This window comes from Nomascus leucogenys, chromosome 5 (assembly GCF_006542625.1).
Source record: "Nomascus leucogenys isolate Asia chromosome 5, Asia_NLE_v1, whole genome shotgun sequence".
NCBI classification, from domain to species: domain Eukaryota; kingdom Metazoa; phylum Chordata; class Mammalia; order Primates; family Hylobatidae; genus Nomascus; species Nomascus leucogenys.
Window position 1 is genome coordinate 86,489,308 of NC_044385.1, and position 20,170 is coordinate 86,509,477.

Genomic DNA, 20,170 nt, shown 5'->3' on the forward strand with positions numbered 1-20,170 from the left:
AGCTTAAACCATGGAGGTTTATTATTTCATATAACAAGAAGTTCAGAAGTAGATGGTTACAAGTGTTGGTAAATTCAGCAGTATAACAATATTAGGGCATTTGTGGGTATTTCCATGATTTCTTGGCTTTCTCCTTAGTGTTATGTAACTGCTAAATGGATTCACCTTACCCACTGCCTAAATAGAGCTGATTTATCAGGACAGGGGAATTGCAATAGAGAAAGAATAATTCATGCAGAGCCAGCTATCGTGAGAGACTGGAGTTTTATTATTACTCAAATCAGTCTCAGTGATCATTCAGGGATCAGAGGTTTTTTTTTTTTTTTTTTTTTTTTTTTGAGATGGCGTTTCACTCTTGTTGCCTAGGCTGGAGTGCAATGGCTCAATCTTGGCTCACTGCAGCCTCTGCCTCCTGGGTTCAAGTGATTCTCCTCTCTCAGCCTCTTGAGTAGCTGGGATTATAGGCACCTGCCACCACACCCAGCTAATTTCTTGTATTTTTAGTAGAGACAGGGTTTCACCATATTGGTAAAACTGGTTTCGAACTCCTGACCTCAGGCGATCCACCTGCTTCTTTGGCCTCCCAAGGTGCTGGGATTACAGGCGTGAGCCACCATGCCCAGTGGGATAAAAGTTTATAAGGACAAGCTGGTGGGTGGGGGAAGCCAGTGAGCCAAGAGCACTGATCTTAGGAGCAGTTTGTGGAGGGTCAGAATCTTGTAGCCTCCAGCTGCATAACTCCTAAACCATAATTTCTAATCCTGTGGCTGTGATGGCTAATATGGAGTGTCAACTTGATTGGATTGAAGAATACAAAGTATTGATCCTGAGTGTGTCTGTGAGGGTGTTGCCAAAGGAGATTAACATTTGAGTCAGTGACCTGGGAAAGGCAGACCCACCCTTAATCTGGGTGGGCACAATCTAATCACCTGCCAGTATGGCTACAATATAAACAGGTAGAAAAATGTGAAAAGACAGACTGGCCTAGCCTCCCAGCCTACATCTTTCTCCTGTGCTGGATGCTTCCTAACCTCAAACATCAGACTTCAAGTTCTTCAGTTTTGGAACTGGCTCTCCTTGCTCCGCAGCCTGCAGATGGTCTATTGTGGGACCTTGTGAGTTAAACTCCCATATACATATATATATATATGTTCCATTAGTTTTGTCCCTCTAGAGAACCCTAATACAGATTTTGGTACCAGGAGTGGTTCTAGAGGAACAAAATATTAAGGATGTATTTCTTTCATTAGATTTGGGATTTTTGGAGTTGGCCCCTTAACATGATTAGATCCAAAACTGCTGTGGACTCTACTTCTAATAGTGTGGAGAACACTGATAATCCTTCACATGAACTTTTTAGAGAGTTATGCAAAATAAATGCATTTGCTGTTTTTGATTCATCACTCCTGAGAGGCAAGGAGTTTAGTGACTCTATACATAATACCTTTGACCATATGTGGAGAACCAAGGAACATAATGAAACTGGTTGGTTGCTTCTAAGTTCGGTGGACAAAGTGATGAAAGAAAATGATGAACTCAGGCATCCTATCTCCTGGCTTCAGAAGCAGATATTGAGCCTCAAATCTGCTAAGATTGCCCTGAGTAAGAGTCTTATTGTTACTGGAGGGTCCTTGTTCTTAGAGCTCCCAAGATGGTGGCAGCCTGCTTCCAAGATGGCAGCAAGCCGCTTGTTCTCTGACCTGGCATTCTTGGCCTCATGGATTCTAAGGAATGGAACCTTGGGCCATGCGGTGTTATAGCTCTATTAGAAGTGGTGGGTCACAGAAGAAAACTGTGGAATCCAGTAACTAGTGTTCAGCTCAATTAGGACGAACCGGGGACTTAGCCCTACAGGAACAATGGCAAGTCTTTAGCCTGATTGGGAGCGGCAGCTGGCACCCCACTGGATCAGAAACGCAGTGGATACCCTGCTGGATCCAGAGGGGTGGAAGTCAACGGCGGGTCTGGGACGGCAGTGAGCAGCAGTGGTGGACGGCAAGCGAAAGCTCAGCTTGAGCCATAACAAACATGGACCAGAAGAGTGTGCAATTGCAAGATTTGATAGAGTGAAAACAGAGCTCCCATAAAATGGGAGGGGACCCAAAGGGGGTTGTCATTGCCAGCTTGAATGCCTGGGTTTAGATCCTGATCATTGTCCCTCCCCCTGTGCTCTCAGGTGATAGATGATTGGCTATTTCTTTACTTCCTGTTTTTGCCTAATTAGCATTTTAGTGAGCCGTCTTTACTACCTGATTGGTCGGGTGTGAGCTAAGCTCCGTGTTTAAAGGTGGGTGCAGTCACCTTCCCCAGCTAGGCTTAGGAATTCTTAGTCGGCCTAGGAAATCCAGCTAGTCCTATCTCTCATTATCTCCTGTGCAGAAAAAGCTGAAATTTTGGAAAAACAGACACAGGCTGTTATCATGTGAGTGGCTGACATGAAATGAAAGATGCATGCACAGCCTTGCCAGGTGTTTACTTTTAAAGTGAGGGCATTGATTGGAAAAGAGTAGGACCTTGTAGCTTGGAATGGGGATGTGTGGGTGGAGCCTGATGAAGCTGGGGACACTGAGTTTGTAAACTCTGATGAATTTTCTTTGCTAGAAGAAACAGCTTCCCCATCCCCAGTAATGGTTTGAGTTTTCTAATTTATATAAACAGAAATCTGAAGAGCAGACATGGGAATGTATATTAAGGGTGTGGGATAATGGTGGAAGCAACATAGAGTTGGATCAGGCTGAATTTATTGATTCAGGCCTGCTAAGTAGGGACTCTGCATTTAATATTGCAGCTTGGGGGGGGTTAAAAAAAAGGCTAATAATTGATTTGCTTGGTTAGCTGAAATGTGGATTAAAGGATGGCCCACTGTGAGTGAGCTGGAAATGCCTGATCTCCCTTGGCTTAATGTAGAGGAAGGGATACAATGGCTTAGGGAGATTGGGATGGTGGAGTGGATTAGTCTCTGTAGACCTACTCATTCCAGCTAGGAGGGTCTAGAAGATATATCCTTGACCAACACCTTGCAAAATAGATTTGTGAGGGCAGCACAGGCATCTTTGAAGATGCCCTGTAATTGCTCTTCTCTGTATGTCAGAGCTAACAGTGTGAACCGCAGTCACTCAACTACAAAATTTAACTACAGTGGGAATAATTAGATCCCAAGGTGGCAGGGGCCAAGTGGTGGCACTCAACCATCAAAGGCAAGGTTAAGCATAGCTACTGTAGTGGACAGTAGAGGCAAAACGGCAATCAGAATATTCTGACTTATGTAGCGCTCTGGCATTGGCTAATTAATCATGGTGTTCCTAGATGTGATATTGATAGGAAGCCTACTGCATTCCTGCTTAATTTAGACAAGCAGAAAGCTTCTAGGTCTAATGGACAAAAGACTATTTCAATTATGAAAGTAGAGATTTGTGGTGCCTCATTCAATTTTCAGCCAGTTTACAGACCCAGAATCCCTTGAATGAAGGGGAGGCTGGGTCCCCTTGAGGAAAGACCCCACCGACAATTTATGCAGTGAACCTTTCTCCTATCCTTCCCCAAGGACACCTCCAGCCTTTTACCAGAGTAACCGTGCATTGGGGAAAGAGAAATGATTAAGCGTTTTGGGGACTACTGGAAACTGGCTCAGCTGATGTTGATTCCAGGGGACCCAAAATGTCATTGTGGTCCTCCAATTAAAGTAGGGGCTTATGGAGGTCAGGAAATTGATGGAGTTTTAGCTCAGGTCCAAAGTACAGTGGGTCCAGTGGGTACCCAGACTCATCCTGTGGTCATTTCCCCAGTGCCAGAATGCATAATTGGAATAGACATACTTAGCAGCTGGCAGAACCCTCACACTGGCTCCCTGACTGGTAGAGTGAGGGTGATTATGGTGGAAAAGGCCAAATGGAAGCCATTAGAGCTGCCTCTACCTAGAAAAATAGTAAATCAAAAACAATATTGCATCCCTGGAGGGACTGCAGAGATTAGTGCCACCATCAAGGACCTGAAAGACACAGTGGTGGTGATTCCCACCACATCCCCATTCAACTCTCCTATTTGGCCTGTGCAGAAGACAGATAGATCTTGGAGAATTACAGTGGATTATCAAGTGGTGACTCCAGTTGCAGCTGCTGTACCAGATGTGGTTTCATTGCTTGAGCAAATTAACACATCTCCTGGTACCTGGTATGTAGTCATTGGCTTGGCAAATGCCCTTTTCTCCATTCTGGTCCATAAGGTCCACCCGAAGCAATTTGCCTTCAGCTGGCAAGGCCAGAAATACACCTTTACTGTCCTTCCTCAGGGGCATATCAACTCACTGGCTTTGTGTCATAATTGTATTCAGAGAGAACTTGATCACTTTTCACTTCTGCCAGATATCACACTGGTCTCTTACAGTGATGACATATGCTGATTGGATCCAGTAAGCACGAAGTAGCAAACACAGTGGGCTTATTGGTGAGATATTTGCATGCCAGAGGATGGGAAATAAATCTGACTAAAATTCAGGGATGTTCTGCCTCAGTAAAATTTCTAGGGGTCCAGTGGTGTGGGGCGTGTTGAGATACTCGTTCTATGGTGAAGGATAAGTTGCTGCATTTGGCCCCTCCTATAACCAAGAAAGAGGCACAATGCCTAGTGGGCCTATTTGGATTTTGGAGGCAACACATTCCTCATTTGGATGTGTTACTCTGGCGGATTTATCGAGTGACCCAAAAGGCTGCCAGTTTTGAGTGGGGTCCAGAACAGGAGAAGGCTCTGCAACAGGTCCAGGCTGCTGTGCAAGCTGCTCTGCCACTTGGGCCATATGACCCACCAGATCCAATGGTGCTTGAGGTGTCAGTGGCACAGATGCTAGTTGGAGCCTTTCGCAGGCCCCCATAGGTGAATCACAGCAGAAGCCTCTAGGATTTTGGAGCAAGGCCCTGCCATCTTCTGTGGATAACTGCTCTTTTTTTGAGAGACGGCTCTTGGCCTGTTACTGGGTTTTGGTGGAAACTGAACATTTGACTATGGGTCATCAAGTCACCATGCAACCTGAACTGCCTATCATGAACTGGGTGCTTTCTGACCTATCTCACCATAAAATGGCTCATGCACAGCAGCATTCCATCATCAAATGGAAGTGGTACATGTGATTGGGCTTGAGCAGGTCCTGAAGGCACAAGTAAGTTACAAGAGGAAGTGGCTCAAATATCCATGGTCGGCCGGGCGCGGTGGCTCATCCCTGTAATCCCAGCACTTTGGGAGGCTGAGGTGGGCGGATCACGAGGTCAGGAGATTGGGACCACGGTGAAACCCCGTCTCTACTAAAAATACAAAAAATTAGCCGGGCGAGGTGGCAGGCACCTGTAGTCCCAGCTACTCGGAGCTGCTGAGGCAGGAGAATGGCATGAACCCGGGAGGCGGAGCTTGCAGTGAGCCGAGATCGCACCACTGCACTCCAGCCTGGGTGACAGAGCGAGACTCCATCTCAAAAAAAAAAAAAAAAAAAAAGTCCATGGTCTCCACTCCTGCCACCCTGCCTTGTCTCCCCAAGCCTGCACCAGTGGCCTCATGGGGAGTCCCTATGATCAGTTGACAGAGAAAGAGAAGACTGGGGCCTGGTTCACAGAGGGTTCTGCACAATATGCAGGCACCACCCAAAAGTGGACAGCCGCAGCCTACAGCCCCTTTCTAAGACATTTCTGAATGATAGCAGTGAAGGGTAATCTTCCCAGTGGGCAGAACTTCAAGCAGTGCACCTAGTTGTGCACTTTGCATTTAAGGAGAAATGGCGAGATGTGCGACTATATACTGATTCATGGGCTGTAGCCAATGGTTTGGCTGGATGATCAGGGACTTGGAAGAAGCATGATTGGAAAATTGGTGACAAAGAAATTTGGGAAAGAGGTATGTTGATGGACCACTCTGAGTGGTCAAAAACTGTGAAGATATTTGCATCCCATGTGAGTGCTAACCAATGGGTGACCTCAGCAGAGGAGGATTTTAGTAATCAAGTGGATAGGATGACCCATTCTGTGGACACCACCTCAGCCTCTGTTCCAGCCACACCTATTATATCCCAATGTGCCCATGAACAAAGTGGCCATGGTGGGAGGGAGGGAGGTTACGCATGGGCTCAGCAACATGGACCTCCACTCACCAAGGCTGACCTGGCTATGGCCACTGACTATTCCTTGGGGTGATCAGCCAGCTACCTGTTGGCAGGTTTATTATATTGCACATTTTCCATCATGGAAAGGGCAGAGATTTGTTCTTACTGGAATAGACACTCACTATCTGCCTAAGTAATTTCTTCTTAACTCCTGTATCATTCCCCGCTCTGGAGTGGTAACTCTAACTGCTGTTAGGGGGTGTTGGACGATGACTCTTTTGGCTACTTCCTGCTGAAAAGAGGCATTGTGTACAGAACAACAGCTAGGGCTCCTCCTAGGGTCAATCTAAAGGTCCTCAGAAGAAAGGTGTGTCCATGCGTTGTTCTGTCTACAGCACCATTTGGAGTTTGATTGCTGTCAGCCATTCCGATGGGTTGTAATACTCGTTTGCCTCCACCAGATGTTGCTGAAACACTAATATAAATGCAACATTCCTTTTGGGATAAGTGGCATTGGATTTGGATGGCTAGAGTAACTTCAGTGTTAACCTTGGCTAAATCTTTTCTGCAATTATTAATTCCTCCGTGACTTCCACAGACCATCTAAGACATGCTTAAACTTTCCTACTTGTCCTAAACATCCTTGTTTTTAAACAACTAAAGATTCTTTTTAGGACAAGTGTTTACGATCCATAAAATCATTTTATGACTTCTCCAAACCATCCACAAAATGCTTAAACCTTCTGACTTGTCCTGAACATCCCTCTTTTAAACAACCAACTATTCTCTTTAGGACAAGTACTTACTATACAAGATCCTTTCTTGTATAAAATCTCTTTCCTTTATAACCTTATTTGCATAGCCAGGGTGTGACATGTTACCAAGCCCAATAAAGTTCTAGCAGACTCAGTGATAGTAAAATGTTCATGCTTCTTTTTTGTTGGTAACTATTATTCCTACTATCAGGATAATAATTACACAAAATACTATAGCAGTGGAAACTCTCTGTCTGATATTCCAGTTAGAAGGTGGTAACGTGTATAACCGTACTGCAAATAGTAGAGTGAGTATAGCAATTCCCACAAGTGTTGTGTAGTACATAATTTCCATCTAAAATTTTACTTGCTAAGATACAGAATTTCCTTTTGTGGTTCTATGAAGATCCTTAGTTTTATCTTCCCAAATGAACCTCTGGGTTATGGGCACCCTACTCACTTTCATTACCTGACAAAATTTGCAGGATAATTGTCCAGAACTAGGATATTGATCCAGATTTTTACATTACCCATGCCTTTTTATTTCTTCCAAGCTGCAAGAGATCACCACTTGATTCACAGGAATAAGCAGGGTTAGTCTAAAATGTCAGCAAAATAAACTAAGAAACAATTAATGAGACTGGAATTTAATGACAAATGTATAAGCTTTGGATCATAATTTTTCTCTCTCTAGTCCTTATTTTTGGTAAAAACAAATTATGATAGGACTGTGTTTTTTGTAGAATAAACTTTAGCCTTATACTTGGCCTGATTATTTGCATAAAGTGCAGCAAGAATGATTATTTCTATGTAGGCCTTTTGGATTGTCTTTGATGGAACTCTGTTCCACAAGGAACCTCAGATAAGATCTTTTAAAGCTGAGCTCAGCCATGGGTTTGTATCTTCAAATACCTGTGAGTTGGGTGATCTTCTCCTCTAAAGGCCCCAAGATAAACTGGGAGCTCCTGGTCCTGTTAGAAAGTGACATTCTTTACTGACCACAGGTCAGGAACCCTGTACAGGATTATATATATAGGTATGAGGCCAGTTCTCTCCATGGGAATTTTATTGTCTCTGCAAGTTGAGATTGACTTCTTAAAGGGAAGCATATCCTTCCAGTCAAAGCCTTGATAAAATAACCAGTTTTTCTAATTGTGTCCTATTGCAAAGGAAAATGGATTCTTATTGAACTGATGCAAACTACTATATTGTGGTAAATTAAGAGAAAGTTTTGAAATTCTAGAGGAACCAGGCAGAGAGAAACAAACATGCTCCAAACTTTGTTCACAGGAGTATACCTTACTCAATTATTAAAGGCCATAAATAGTTCAAAATAAATTTCCTTGATTCTGAAAGAAAAACAAGGATCATCAATATTCTAAGAAAAATAAAAAAGGTTCCTTTAGCTTTCTGAGTTTAGTCCATTTAGTTAACTTCTGTTTTGCTTGATACTTGTGAACATTTCAGTTCTTCATGAGTCCTGTACCTTTTTTTCTATTCCAGTGTTACAGTCTTCAAAGCTATTAGAATCCTGCATTTGAGAGCACCTGTTAAAGTTGTATAGCTTGATTGTAACCTATCTTTTGAGAAGGAACAAAGCAAGACAAGAATTGTCTGCAAATGACATTTCCAGGGTAGTTACAGTTAAAAACATGACTGATAAAGTTTAGTTATCTGTGGTTTACAATAACTTGACAACCTTAATTATGAGTAATAGGATATAATTAGACATTTGACTTTTAGAAATTCCATACAATATTGGAACATATATTAGTATTATTCACCAAAATATAACTTAAAGAAGATTGCACATCATTTTGGCAATCTAATGTGACTAAACATGCCAAACAATCCTGTTTACCTCTTCCCTGGGTGTTTCAGGGGCCCTCTGAACCATCCAGAAAGCAAGGTAGCAGGAAAGAAAATTTTGAAACTTGAAGTTTGATTTTGGGAAGGCTGCTAAGTGTTGGAGGGCTTAAAACACTTGGTGTTATGAAATAGAATTCCATATTGCTACAAATTATTTATTTTGCCAAAATGATAACTCAAAAGGCAAAAGCCTTTCATTAGCCTTTACTATTATATGAAAATCCTGTTGAAAGCCAAATTGTACCCTTGCATTAGTTTATTAATGTTAACCCCAATTGGTTTAAACGAAAACGGTTCCATCTAATCTTAACCAGTTTGACCATAAATGAAATCTTTACAAACTTTTTATAATGCTTTTTGCTAAAGGGCAGATTGGCATCAGAAGAAAACCTTGCTGTGCTTTTATTTCAATGCTCAATTTATGAAAAGATCATATAATACTTTTTTGAATTTAGTTAATGTTTGTGCATTTTTGCAAGATTAATTTTTAAAATTTTAGAATTTTTAAAATCTTTTTATAACTTGCTTAATTATCTCTAGCTTTATCTTAACAAATCTGAGATAATCACTCATACCTGGGCAAAATTTACATTTTCATGCTTTCTTATAATCTTTTACTAAAAAAAGTTACTGTTTTTATACACCTTGCTTGTAAAACTGTTTAGTGGTCTCAGATACATGTTGCAATGTAAACTCTTAGCAACTTTTACTTTTGGTGAAAGACCTGGTTAGTAAGCAGTTTTAATTGTGTACCAGGTATGGAGCCTAGGACCCAGACAAAAGTGCAGATAAGGTCTGACTTTCCAGCATCTAACTCCATGTGTCCCAGGCCTTGCCTGTCTATAAAGCAGGCAGTTTAAAACCTTGAAACATTTAGCAAACCTCGTATCTGACTTGTATGATTTAGACCACATATTTGCATTTTGATGACACTTGCATTTTACCATCCTTAAGACATTTTGTTTCTTAAAGATTAAAGTCACATGAACTAAAAAGCATTACAGCTTTTACCTTTCCTTTAAAAAATATTTGATTTGGTGGTGGCTGGCAAGATGGCTGAATAGGAACAGCTCTGGCTTGCAGCTCCTAGCGAGATTAAGGCAGAAGGCAGGTGATTTCTGCATTTCCCACTGAGGTACCCGGCTCATCTCATTGGAACTGGTTAGACAGTGTGTGCAGCCCATGGAGGGTGAGCAGAAGCAGGTTGGGGCGTTGCCTCACCTGGGAAGCACAAGGGGTCGGGGAACTCTCTCCCATAGCCAAGATAAGCCGTGAGATATTGAGGTATAGTGCACTTTGGCCCAGATACTATGCTTTTCCCACAGTCTTCACAACCTGCAGACCAGGAGATTCCCTTGGGTGCTCACACCACCAGGACCCTGGGTTTCCAGCACAAAACCGATGGCCTTTTGGGCAGACACTAAGCTAGCTGCAGGAGTTATTTTTTCATACCCCAGTGACGCCTGGAATGCCAGCGAGACAGAACTGTTCACTCTGCTGGAAAGGGGGCTGAAGCCAGGGCGCCAAGTGGTCTAGCTCAGTGGATCCCACCCCCACAGAGCCCAACAAGCTAAGATCCACTGGCTTGAAATTCTCGCTGCCAGCACCACAGTCTGAAGTTGACCTGGGATGCTTGAGCTTGGTTGGGGAGAGGGGTGTCTGCCATTACTGAGGCTTTAGTAGGCAGTTTTCCCCTTACAGTGTAAACAAAGCCACCGGGAAGTTTGCACTGGGCAGAGTCCACCGCAGCTTGGCAAATCTGCTGTAGCCAGACTGCCTCTCTAGATTCTTCCTCTCTGGGGAGGGCATTTGTGAAAGAAAGGCAGCAGCCTCAGTCAGGGGATTATAGATAAAACTCCCATCTCCCTGGGACAGAGAAACTGGGGGAAGGGGCAGCTGTGGGCACAGCTTCAGCAGACATAAACATTCCTGCCTGCTGGCTCTGAAGCAAGCAGCAGATCTCTCAGCACAGTGCTTCTTAACTAAAGGAGCATGTTCTAACCCAATGCAAGGAAGCTAAGAACCTTGAAAAAAGGTTAGAGGAATTGCTAACTGGAATAACTAGTTTAGAGAAGAACATAAATGACCTGATGGAATTGAAAAACACAGCACGAGAACTTCGTGAAGCATACACAAGTATCAATAGCCGAATTGATAAAGTGGAAGAAAGGATATCAGAGATTGAAGATCAACGTAGTGAAATAAAGTGGGAAGACAAGATTAGAGAAAAAAGAATGAAAAGGAACAATGAAAGCCTCCAAGAAATATGGGACTATGTGAAAAGACCAAACCTACATTTGATTGGTGTGCCTGAAAGTAACAGGGAGAATGGAACCAAGTTGGAAAACACACTTCAGGATATTATCTGGGAGAACTTCCCCAACCTAGCAAGACAGGCCAACATTCAAATTCAGAAAATACAGAGAACACCACAAAAATACTCCTCAAGAAGAGCAACCCAAGACACATAATCATCAGATTCACCAAGGTTGAAATGAAGGAAAAAATGTTAAGGGAAGCCAGAGAGAAGGGTCGGGTTACCCTCAAAGGGAAACCCATTAGACTAATAGCACATCTCTCTGCAGAAACCCTACAAGCCAGAAGAGTGGGGGCCACTATTCGACATTCTTAAGAGTCTCCTTTAAGAATTTCATATCCAGATTTTCATACCAGCCAAACTAAGCTTCAAAAGCAAAGGAGAAATAAAATCCTTTACAGACAAGAAAATGCTGAGAGATTTTATCACCACCAGGCCTGCCTTACAAGAGTTCCTGAAGGAAGCAGTATATATGGAAAGGAACAACCGGTACCAACCACTGCAAAAACATACCAAATTGTAAAGAACATTGACACTGGCCAAGTGCAGTGGCTCACGCCTGTAATCCCAGCACTTTTGGAGGCCAGGGTGGGCAGATCAAGAGGTCAGGATCGAGTTTGAGGAGTTCGAGACCAGTCTGGCTAACATGGTGAAAGCCCGTCTCTACTAAAAATACAAAAACTAGCTGGGTGTTATGGTGCGTGCCTATAATCCCAGCTACTTGAGAGGCTGAGGCAGGATAATCACTGGAACCTGGGAGGCAGAGTTTGCAGTGAGCTGAGATTGCACCACTGCACTCCAGCCTGGGTGACAGAACGAGACAAAAAAAAAAAAAAAAAAAAGAATATCGACACTATGAAGAAACTGCATCAACTAAAGGGCAAAATAACCAGCTAGCATCATAATGACAGGATCACATTCACACATAACAATATGAACCTTAAATGTAAACGGGCTAAATGCCGCAATTAAAAGGCACAGACTGGCAAATTGGATAAAGAGTCAAGACCCATCAGTGTGCTATATTCAGGAGACCCATCTCACGTGCAAAGACACACATAGGCTCAAAATATGGGGATGGAGGAATATTTACCAAGCAAATGGCAAGCAGAAAAAATGCAGGGGTTGCAATCCTAGTGTCTGATGAAACAGGCTTTAAACCAACAAAGATCAAAAGAGACAAGGGCATTACATAAAGGTAGAAGGATAAATGCAAGAAGAGCTAACTATCCTAAATATATATGCACCCAATACAGGAGCACCCAGATTCATAAAGCAAGTTCTTAGATACCTACAAAGAGATCTTAGACTCCCACACAATAATAGTGGGAGACTTAAACACCCCACCGTCAATATGAGATCATCGAGACAGAAAATTAACAAGGATATTCAGGACTTGAACTCAGCTCTGGACCAAGCGGACCTAATAGACATCTACAAAACTCTCCACCTCTAATCAAGAGCATATTCATTCTTCTCAGCACTACGTCATACTTTAAAATTGACCACATAACTGGAAGTAAAACACTCCTCAGCAAATGCGAAAGAACGAAAATAATAACAAGCAATCTGTCAGACCACAGTGCAATGAAATTTAAACTCAGGATTAAGAAACTCACTCAGAACGGCACAAATACGTGGAAACTGAACAACCTGCTCCTGAATGACTACTGGGTAAATAAAAAAATTAAGGCAAAAGTAAATAAGTTCTTTGAAACCAATGAGAACAAAGACAAAAAGTACCAGAATCTCTGGGACACATTTAAAGCAATGTGTAGAGGGAAAGACCAGCACAAGACAAGGATGTCCTCTCTCACCACTCCTATTCAACATAGTATTGGATGTTCTGGCCAGGGCATTCAGGCAACAGAAAGAAATAAAGGGTATTCACATAGGAAGAGAGGAAGTCAAATTGTCTCTGTTTGCAGATGACATGATTGTGTATTTAGAAAACCCCATTGTCTCAGTTCAAAATCTCCTTAAGCTGATAAGCAACTTTAGCAAACTATCAGGATACAAAGCCAATGTGCAAAAATCACAAGCATTCCTATACACCGGTAATATACAAACAGAGAGCCAAATCATAAGTGAACTGCCATTCACAATTGCTACAAAGAGAATACCTAGGAATCCAACTTACAAGGGATGTGAAGGACCTCTTCAAGGAGAACTACAAACCATTGCTCAAGGAAATAAGAGAGGATACAAACAAATGGAAAAATATTCCATGCTCACGGATAGGAAGAATCAATATCATGAAAATGGCCATACTGCCAAAAGTAATATATAGATTCAGTGCTGTCCCCATCAAACTACCATTGGTTTTCTTCACAGAATTAGAAAAAACTACTTTAAATTTCAAACGGGACCAAAAAGGAGCCCATATAGCAAAGACAATCCTAAGCAAAAAGAACAAAGTTGGAGGCATCATGCTACGTGACTTCAAACTATACTAAAAGGCTACAGTAACCGAAACAGCATGATATTGGTACCAAAACAGATATATAGACCAATGGAACAGAACAGAGGCCTCATAAATAACACCACACATCTGCAACCATATGATCTTTGACAAACCTGACAAAAACAAGCAATGGGGAAAGGATTTCCTATTTAATAAATTTTGTTGGGAAAACTGGCTAGCCATATGCAGAAAACTGAAACTGGATCCCTTCCTTACACCTTATACAAAAATTAACTCAAGGTGGATTAAAGACTTAAATGTAAGACCTAAAACCATAAAAATCCTAGAAGAAAACCCAGGCAGTACCATTCAGGACATAGGCATGGGCAATATATTTCTTGTGAAAAAAGTTCAGAAAAGTCACTAAGCAAACTGATGACTGTAAACTTCATCAAGTTAACAGTAGTAATCCTTGGGGAGGAGGAACAATCTGACTTTCAGTTACCTAATTACAGGATTCAAAATGTCCAGTTCCCAACAAAAAATTACAGAGCCTTCAAAGAAGCAGAAAAGTTTAGCCCATTCACAAGAAAAAGAGAAATCCATAGAAACCACACCTCAAATAGCCCATGCATTGGACTTAACTAGAGAGACTTTAAATGAACTGTCTTATATATGCTCAAAGGTCTGAGAGAAACCATTGACAAAGAACTAAAGAAATCAGGAAAACAATGTATGAACATGTTAACTATTAGATATATAAAATTTAAAGTTGGGTTTTTCTCAGCTGGCTTTGGTTCAAGAAATTTCTTGATAGGATATGTTTACACTCCTTAAGTGGTTCTTGAATTCTATTCAGGTCTAGATTTTTAAAAGAGATTTGGATTCTGGCATTTGTAAAGTAGATTTTCCTATTGGGGTATAGCTGTCAAAGCATCATAGATAGTATTGCTAATGAATATAGCTAGAATACTCAAGTACTAGTTTAAAAAAAAAAAGCTACTGGGGGGTATCATTTTGTTAGCTTCAATACTTTACATTTTTGGAGAGGTGCCATATGAATTACATGTCCCTTCTAGTATGGAGAAGTACCAAAAAATTTCCATTTTTTACCATGAAAAATTTTCATTAAGTAGTTTTCTCCTCACTGTCTATATTATTTTCAAAGGCCATACTCTAACATACCATAAAATTTATTTTTGTGCGTTGCTTTTGCAGTGTTACTTGTCAGAGAATACTCAAGGCACAACCCCACATATCATAGAGATTCTTCCTTGCCTGTTGTAAAAAATCAGTAAGAGAATGTTGTATTAGAATGACATTTTTACATAAGCATGAGATGTAATTTTTAGTTAAAAGACAGTAAATAGTTAAAAGTTTATGCCTTGCCTTATCTGTGGGCTATCAGCCAGCTTTTCTCTTTATTCCTTCCAGGTTGATGAGAAAGCTCTGAAGCACATAACGGAAATGGGCTTCAGTAAGGAAGCATCGAGGCAAGCTCTTATGGATAATGGCAACAACTTAGAAGCAGCATTGAACGTACTTCTTACAAGCAATAAACAGAAACCTGTTATGGGTCCTCCTCTGAGAGGTATAATTTATTAAGCAGTGTGCCAGATAGTATTGTTTGCTTTTCAGAGGAATATATGTTATTGACAGAGGCTGTTATTTCTGTGCAGGCTGTAGTTTTATTTAACATTATGGTAAGTGGAAGGAACACCAGTTTGGGAACCATAGAGACATTTGTAGTCTCAGTCTCATTGTCTTCATCTTTGTACAAAATGGGTCTGACAACAACAACAAAACAAAAACAAAATGGGTTTAACAGTACCTTATTTAACAAGGTTGTTATGAGTAATAGAGAAAATATGTGACTGGTTCTATTATTTCTAGAACTCTGCCACCTGAGTAAATGACTAAGCTTTTAAAAATTAACAAAAATATTACATTTACTTGGTGTTGTTCTTTAATCATTGCATGGTCAAGTTTGTTATGTAGTTTTTCAAGTCCCAGTCCTATATTCTTTTAAAAATATCTGTGGTTAAAGAATAAATTATAATTTTTCCTTAAAAGATAGTTTATATGAACAAATTTGGACTTCTGAATAGATCATTTATTTAGAGGATTAAATGTGCTACTTAATATAATTACTTTAAAACCTAAAAAAATTACTTAAAAGATGTAGACTATACAAAAAATATGAAAAGAAATTAAAATTCTTATTTAAAATTATTGTTGGTTATATATTAGTATATATTCTCTTTTTGTTTTTGCATATACAGTACATATTTCTTGCTTTTACATCTAAAGGTAGAGGAAAAGGCAGGGGGCGAATAAGATCTGAAGATGAAGAAGACCTGGGAAATGCAAGGCCATCAGCACCAAGCACATTATTTGATTTCTTGGAATCTAAAATGGGAACTTTGAATGTGGAAGGTAGGCTAATTTAAAGTTGAATCCTTTTGTTTTCTTTCTTTTCTTTTTTTTTTTTTAGCGTATTTCTTTTTAAAAGACCAAACTTTATATCCTGAGTGTTTGTTTATAAATTTACTTAATCTGAAAACATAATGGCAGCTTATTTTGCCCCCTAACTGGGATTAGTAATCTCACCAAACCACTTTTCCCAAATTTGCTCATATCTAGATGACAGATATAACTGTGTAAACAGGTTGTTGTGTTGTGAAATTTATTATATAATCTTATATAACTTATTTTGCTTGTGAAATTGGTATATCTCTTCTTTCTCCCCATATTACATAGTTTGAAAATGTTCACACAATGAGTGAAAATGCTTTCACAATGTGGTATATTTTTTATATACCTTAGTGATTAACATATTGAAAAGAGAAGTAAGTATGGTAAATATGCAGGCTTTTTCTAGGCACATAATGTAGTAAATATTTTCTAAAATGGTAAGTTTTCAAAATACGATCCAAAAAGTTAAGGAAATATACTTTTAAATTCAGTTTCTCATTCAGATAAATTTTGAATCTAGCCAAATAAGCTCAGAGATAAAATTGCTTTTATAACAAATATAAAATGTTCAGATTTCATAAAAATTGAAGCATGTTTGCTAGATTATGTAGAAAAGGCAGTGTAGCATTTGAGAAAACAAATGTTTGATGTGGGCAAGGTTTATAAGCATGATGTATTAGTTTTCTATTTCTGCGTAACAAATTACCACAAAGTCAGTGGCTTAAAACAATGCAACTTTATTACCTTATAGTTTCTTTGTGTCAGGAGTCTAGGCACAGCTTCATTGGGGCCTCTGTTTAAAGTCTCCGACGCTGATGTTAAGGTTTCGGTTGGAGCAGTGATGTTATCAGAGACTTGAGTTCCTCTTACAGGCTCACCCATTCTTGCAGAATTCATTACCTTGTGGATGCAGGACTGAAGTCCCGTTTTTTGCTCAGTGTTGCCTGGAGACTGCTTTATCTCCTAAAAGCTGCCTTCAGATTATTGCCACGTGGGCCACCCCATACGCAATTTACGTATTGTTTGCTTCTGCAAAGCCAGCAGGAGAGTCTCTGCTGCTGCTTCAGATCTTTCTTTTTCCTGACTCTGACTTAATGAGTATTTTTGTCCCAACCTCTCTTCATACTGTCCCACTGAGAGATCCTTTGATTTCCTTTCATCCTCCTGTCCCCTTACATTTGCTTTTGACTCCTGTATTAGTTTGTTTTCATGCTGCTGATAAAGATATACCTGAGACAGGGTAATTTATACAGGAAAAAGAGTGTATTGGATTTACAGTTCCACGTGGCTGGGGAAGCCTCACAATCACGGTGGAAGGCAAGGAGGAACAAGTCACATCTTATGTAGATGGCAGCGGGCAAAGAGAGCTTGTGCAGAGAAACCCTTATAAAGCCATCAGATCTCGTGAGACTTACTCACTATCATGAGAACAGCACAGGAAAGACCTGTCCCCATGATTTAATTACCTCCCACTGGGTCCCTCCCACAACATGTAGGCATTCAAGATGAGATTTGGGTGGGGACACAGCCAAACCATATCATTCCACCCCTGGCCCCTCCCAAATATCATGTCCTCACATTTCAAAACCAATCATGCCTTCACAACAGTCCCCCAAAGTCTTAACTCATTTCAGCATTAACTTAAAAGTCCACAGTCCAAAGTCTCATCTGAGACAAGGCAAATCTCTTCTGCCTAAGAGCCTGAAAAATCAAAAGCAAGTTAGTTACTTCCTAGATACAATGGAGGTACAGGCATTAGGTAAATACAGCCATTCCAAATGGGAGAAATTGGCCAAAACAAAGGGACTACAGGCCCCATGCAAGTCCAAAATCCAGCATGTTAGTCAAATCTTAAAAGCTCCAAAGGGATCTCCTTTGACTCCCTGTCTCACATCTAGGTTATACTGATGAAAGAAGAGAGCTCCCATGGTCTTGGGCAGCTCTGCCTCTGTGACTTTGCAGGGTACGGCCTCCTTCCCAGCTGCCTTAATGGGCTGGCGAGGAGTGTCTTTGGCTTTTCCAGGTGAATGGTGCAAGCTGTTGGTGGATCTACCATTCTAGGGTCTGGAGGATGGTGGCCCTCTTCTTACAGCTCCACTGAGCAGTGCCCCAATGGTGAACTCTGTGTGGGGACTCTGACTCCACATTTCCCTTCTGCACTGCCCTAGCAGAGGTTCTCTTTGAAGGGCCTGCCTCTGCAGCAAACTTCTGCTTGGGCATTCAGGCGTTTTCATATATCCTCTGAAATCTGGGTGGAGGTTCCCAATCCCCAATTCTTAACTTCTGTGCACTCATAGGCTCAACATCATGTGGAAGCTCTCAAGGCTTGAGGCATGCAGCATCTGCAGTCATGGCCCCAGCTCTACATTGGTCCCTTTCAGCAATGGCTAGAGTGCCTGGGATGCAGGGCACCAAGTCCCTAGGCTACACACAGCATGGGGACCCTGGGGCCAGCCCATGAAACCATTTTTTCCTCCTAGGCCTCCTGGCTTGTGATGGGAGGGGTTCCATGAAGACCTCTGACATGCCCTGAAGACATTTTCCCCATTATCTTGGGATTAACATTCAGCTCCTTGTTACTTTTGCATATTTTTGCAGCTGACTTGGATTTCTCAGAAAATGGGATTTTCTTTTCTATCACATTGTCAGTCCGCAAATTTTCCAGACTTTTATGCTATATTTTCCCATAACTTCATGATTTAGGAGACACTATAGAAGTTGATATGGTTTGGCTGTGTCCCCACCCAAATCTCATCTTGAATTCCCACATGTTGTGGGAGGGACTCGGTGAGAGGTAATTGAATCATGAGGGCAAGTCTTTCCCGAGATGTTCTTGTGATAGTGTAAGTCTCATGAGATCTGATGGCTTTATAAAGTGGAATTTCCCTGAGCAAGCTCTCTCTTTGCCTGCTGCCATCCATATAAGATGTGACTTGCTCCTCCTTGCCTTCTGTCGTGATTGTGAGGCTTCCCTAGTCACGTGGAACTGTAAGTCCAATAAACCCTTTTTCCTGTATAAATTACCCAGTCTCAGGTATGTCTTTATCAGCAGCAGGAAAATGAACTAATATAGTAAATTGGTACCAGCAGAGTAGGGCGCTGCAGAAAAGATAACCTGAAAATGTGGAAATGACTTGGGAACTGGGTAACAGGCAGAGGTTGGAATGGTTTGGAGGGCTTAGAAGAAGACAAGAAAATGCAGGAAAGTTTGGAACTCCCTAGAGACTTGTTGAATGGCTTTGAACAAAATGCTGATAATGATATGGACAATGAAATCCAGGCTGAGGTGGTCTCAGATGGAGATGAGGAATTTGTTGGGAACTGGAGCAAAGGTGTTATGTTTTAGCAAAGAGACTGGCAGCATTTTGCTTCTGCCCTAGTCATTTGTGGAACTTCAAACTTGAGAGAGATGATTTAGGGTATCTGGCAGAAGAAATTTCTAAGCAGCAAAGCATTCAAGATGTGACCTGGTTGCTGTTAAAGGCATTCAGTTTTAAAGGGAAAACACATCATAAAAGTTTGAAAAATTTATGTTTGGGTTCTCAGGGACACCTGCTCCTTGGATGAGCACCATGACCTTGGCTCACAGTCTTGCCTTCAAGGTTTAGTAACCTTGTTGGGGACCTATCACACTACATACAGAAAGCAAAATTTTTAATCTCTCCTAGATATACTGTGTGGGGAGGGCACACTGACTGATTCAGGAAATGGGCAGAAGGCTTCTTAGGGGAGATGACATCTAGTTAAGACTGAGGAGAAGTGTTGGGGCAGTCCAAGTAGAGGGAGCACTATGTATACAGGCGTGGAGGCATCAGAGCACCAATTCCCTGTGACTGGGAACATATGGTAGAGGCAGTGCTGTGAGGAGAGACATGGAATTGGTAGGCTAGAGCCAGACCACAAGGATTTTGTCCTAAGGAGTTTTAATTCTGTCCAAATGTGATGCAAAGGCATTAAAGGGTTTTTGGCATAAGAGCCATGAGGTTTATTTTGGTGCTTTAAGAAAGAATTTCCTGTCTGCAAAATGGAAAATAGGGTAAGATGGGATTGAGATTGAAAACAGACAATAGTTGTATGTGTTGTGGGGAATTATTCATTCAGTAAATGCAGTATTTTATTTAGTGTTTAAAATACCTCATTCAGAAAACACAGGGAAGTAGATTGATTTTGTAGCTCTTGTCCCAAAGAAGCTCACTGTCTAGTATGTGAGACAGAAGAAATCATAAACTAAAGGGACATAGGAATGCTTACTTTCAAAGGATTTCATC

At 41.2% G+C, this 20,170-nt stretch overlaps 1 protein-coding gene across 8 annotated transcripts in view; it reads left to right on the forward strand.

The window, feature by feature from the left end:
* Positions 1-20,170, forward strand: part of TDRD3 (tudor domain containing 3) — a 181,628-nt gene that overhangs the window by 103,059 nt on the left and 58,399 nt on the right. For all 8 annotated transcript variants that reach the window (XM_030813473.1, XM_030813474.1, XM_030813475.1 and 5 more), the window contains 2 exons: positions 14,862-15,018; positions 15,738-15,863. In XM_030813473.1, the coding sequence (XP_030669333.1) occupies positions 14,862-15,018; positions 15,738-15,863 (283 nt within the window). The remainder of the gene's footprint in view (positions 1-14,861; positions 15,019-15,737; positions 15,864-20,170) is intronic.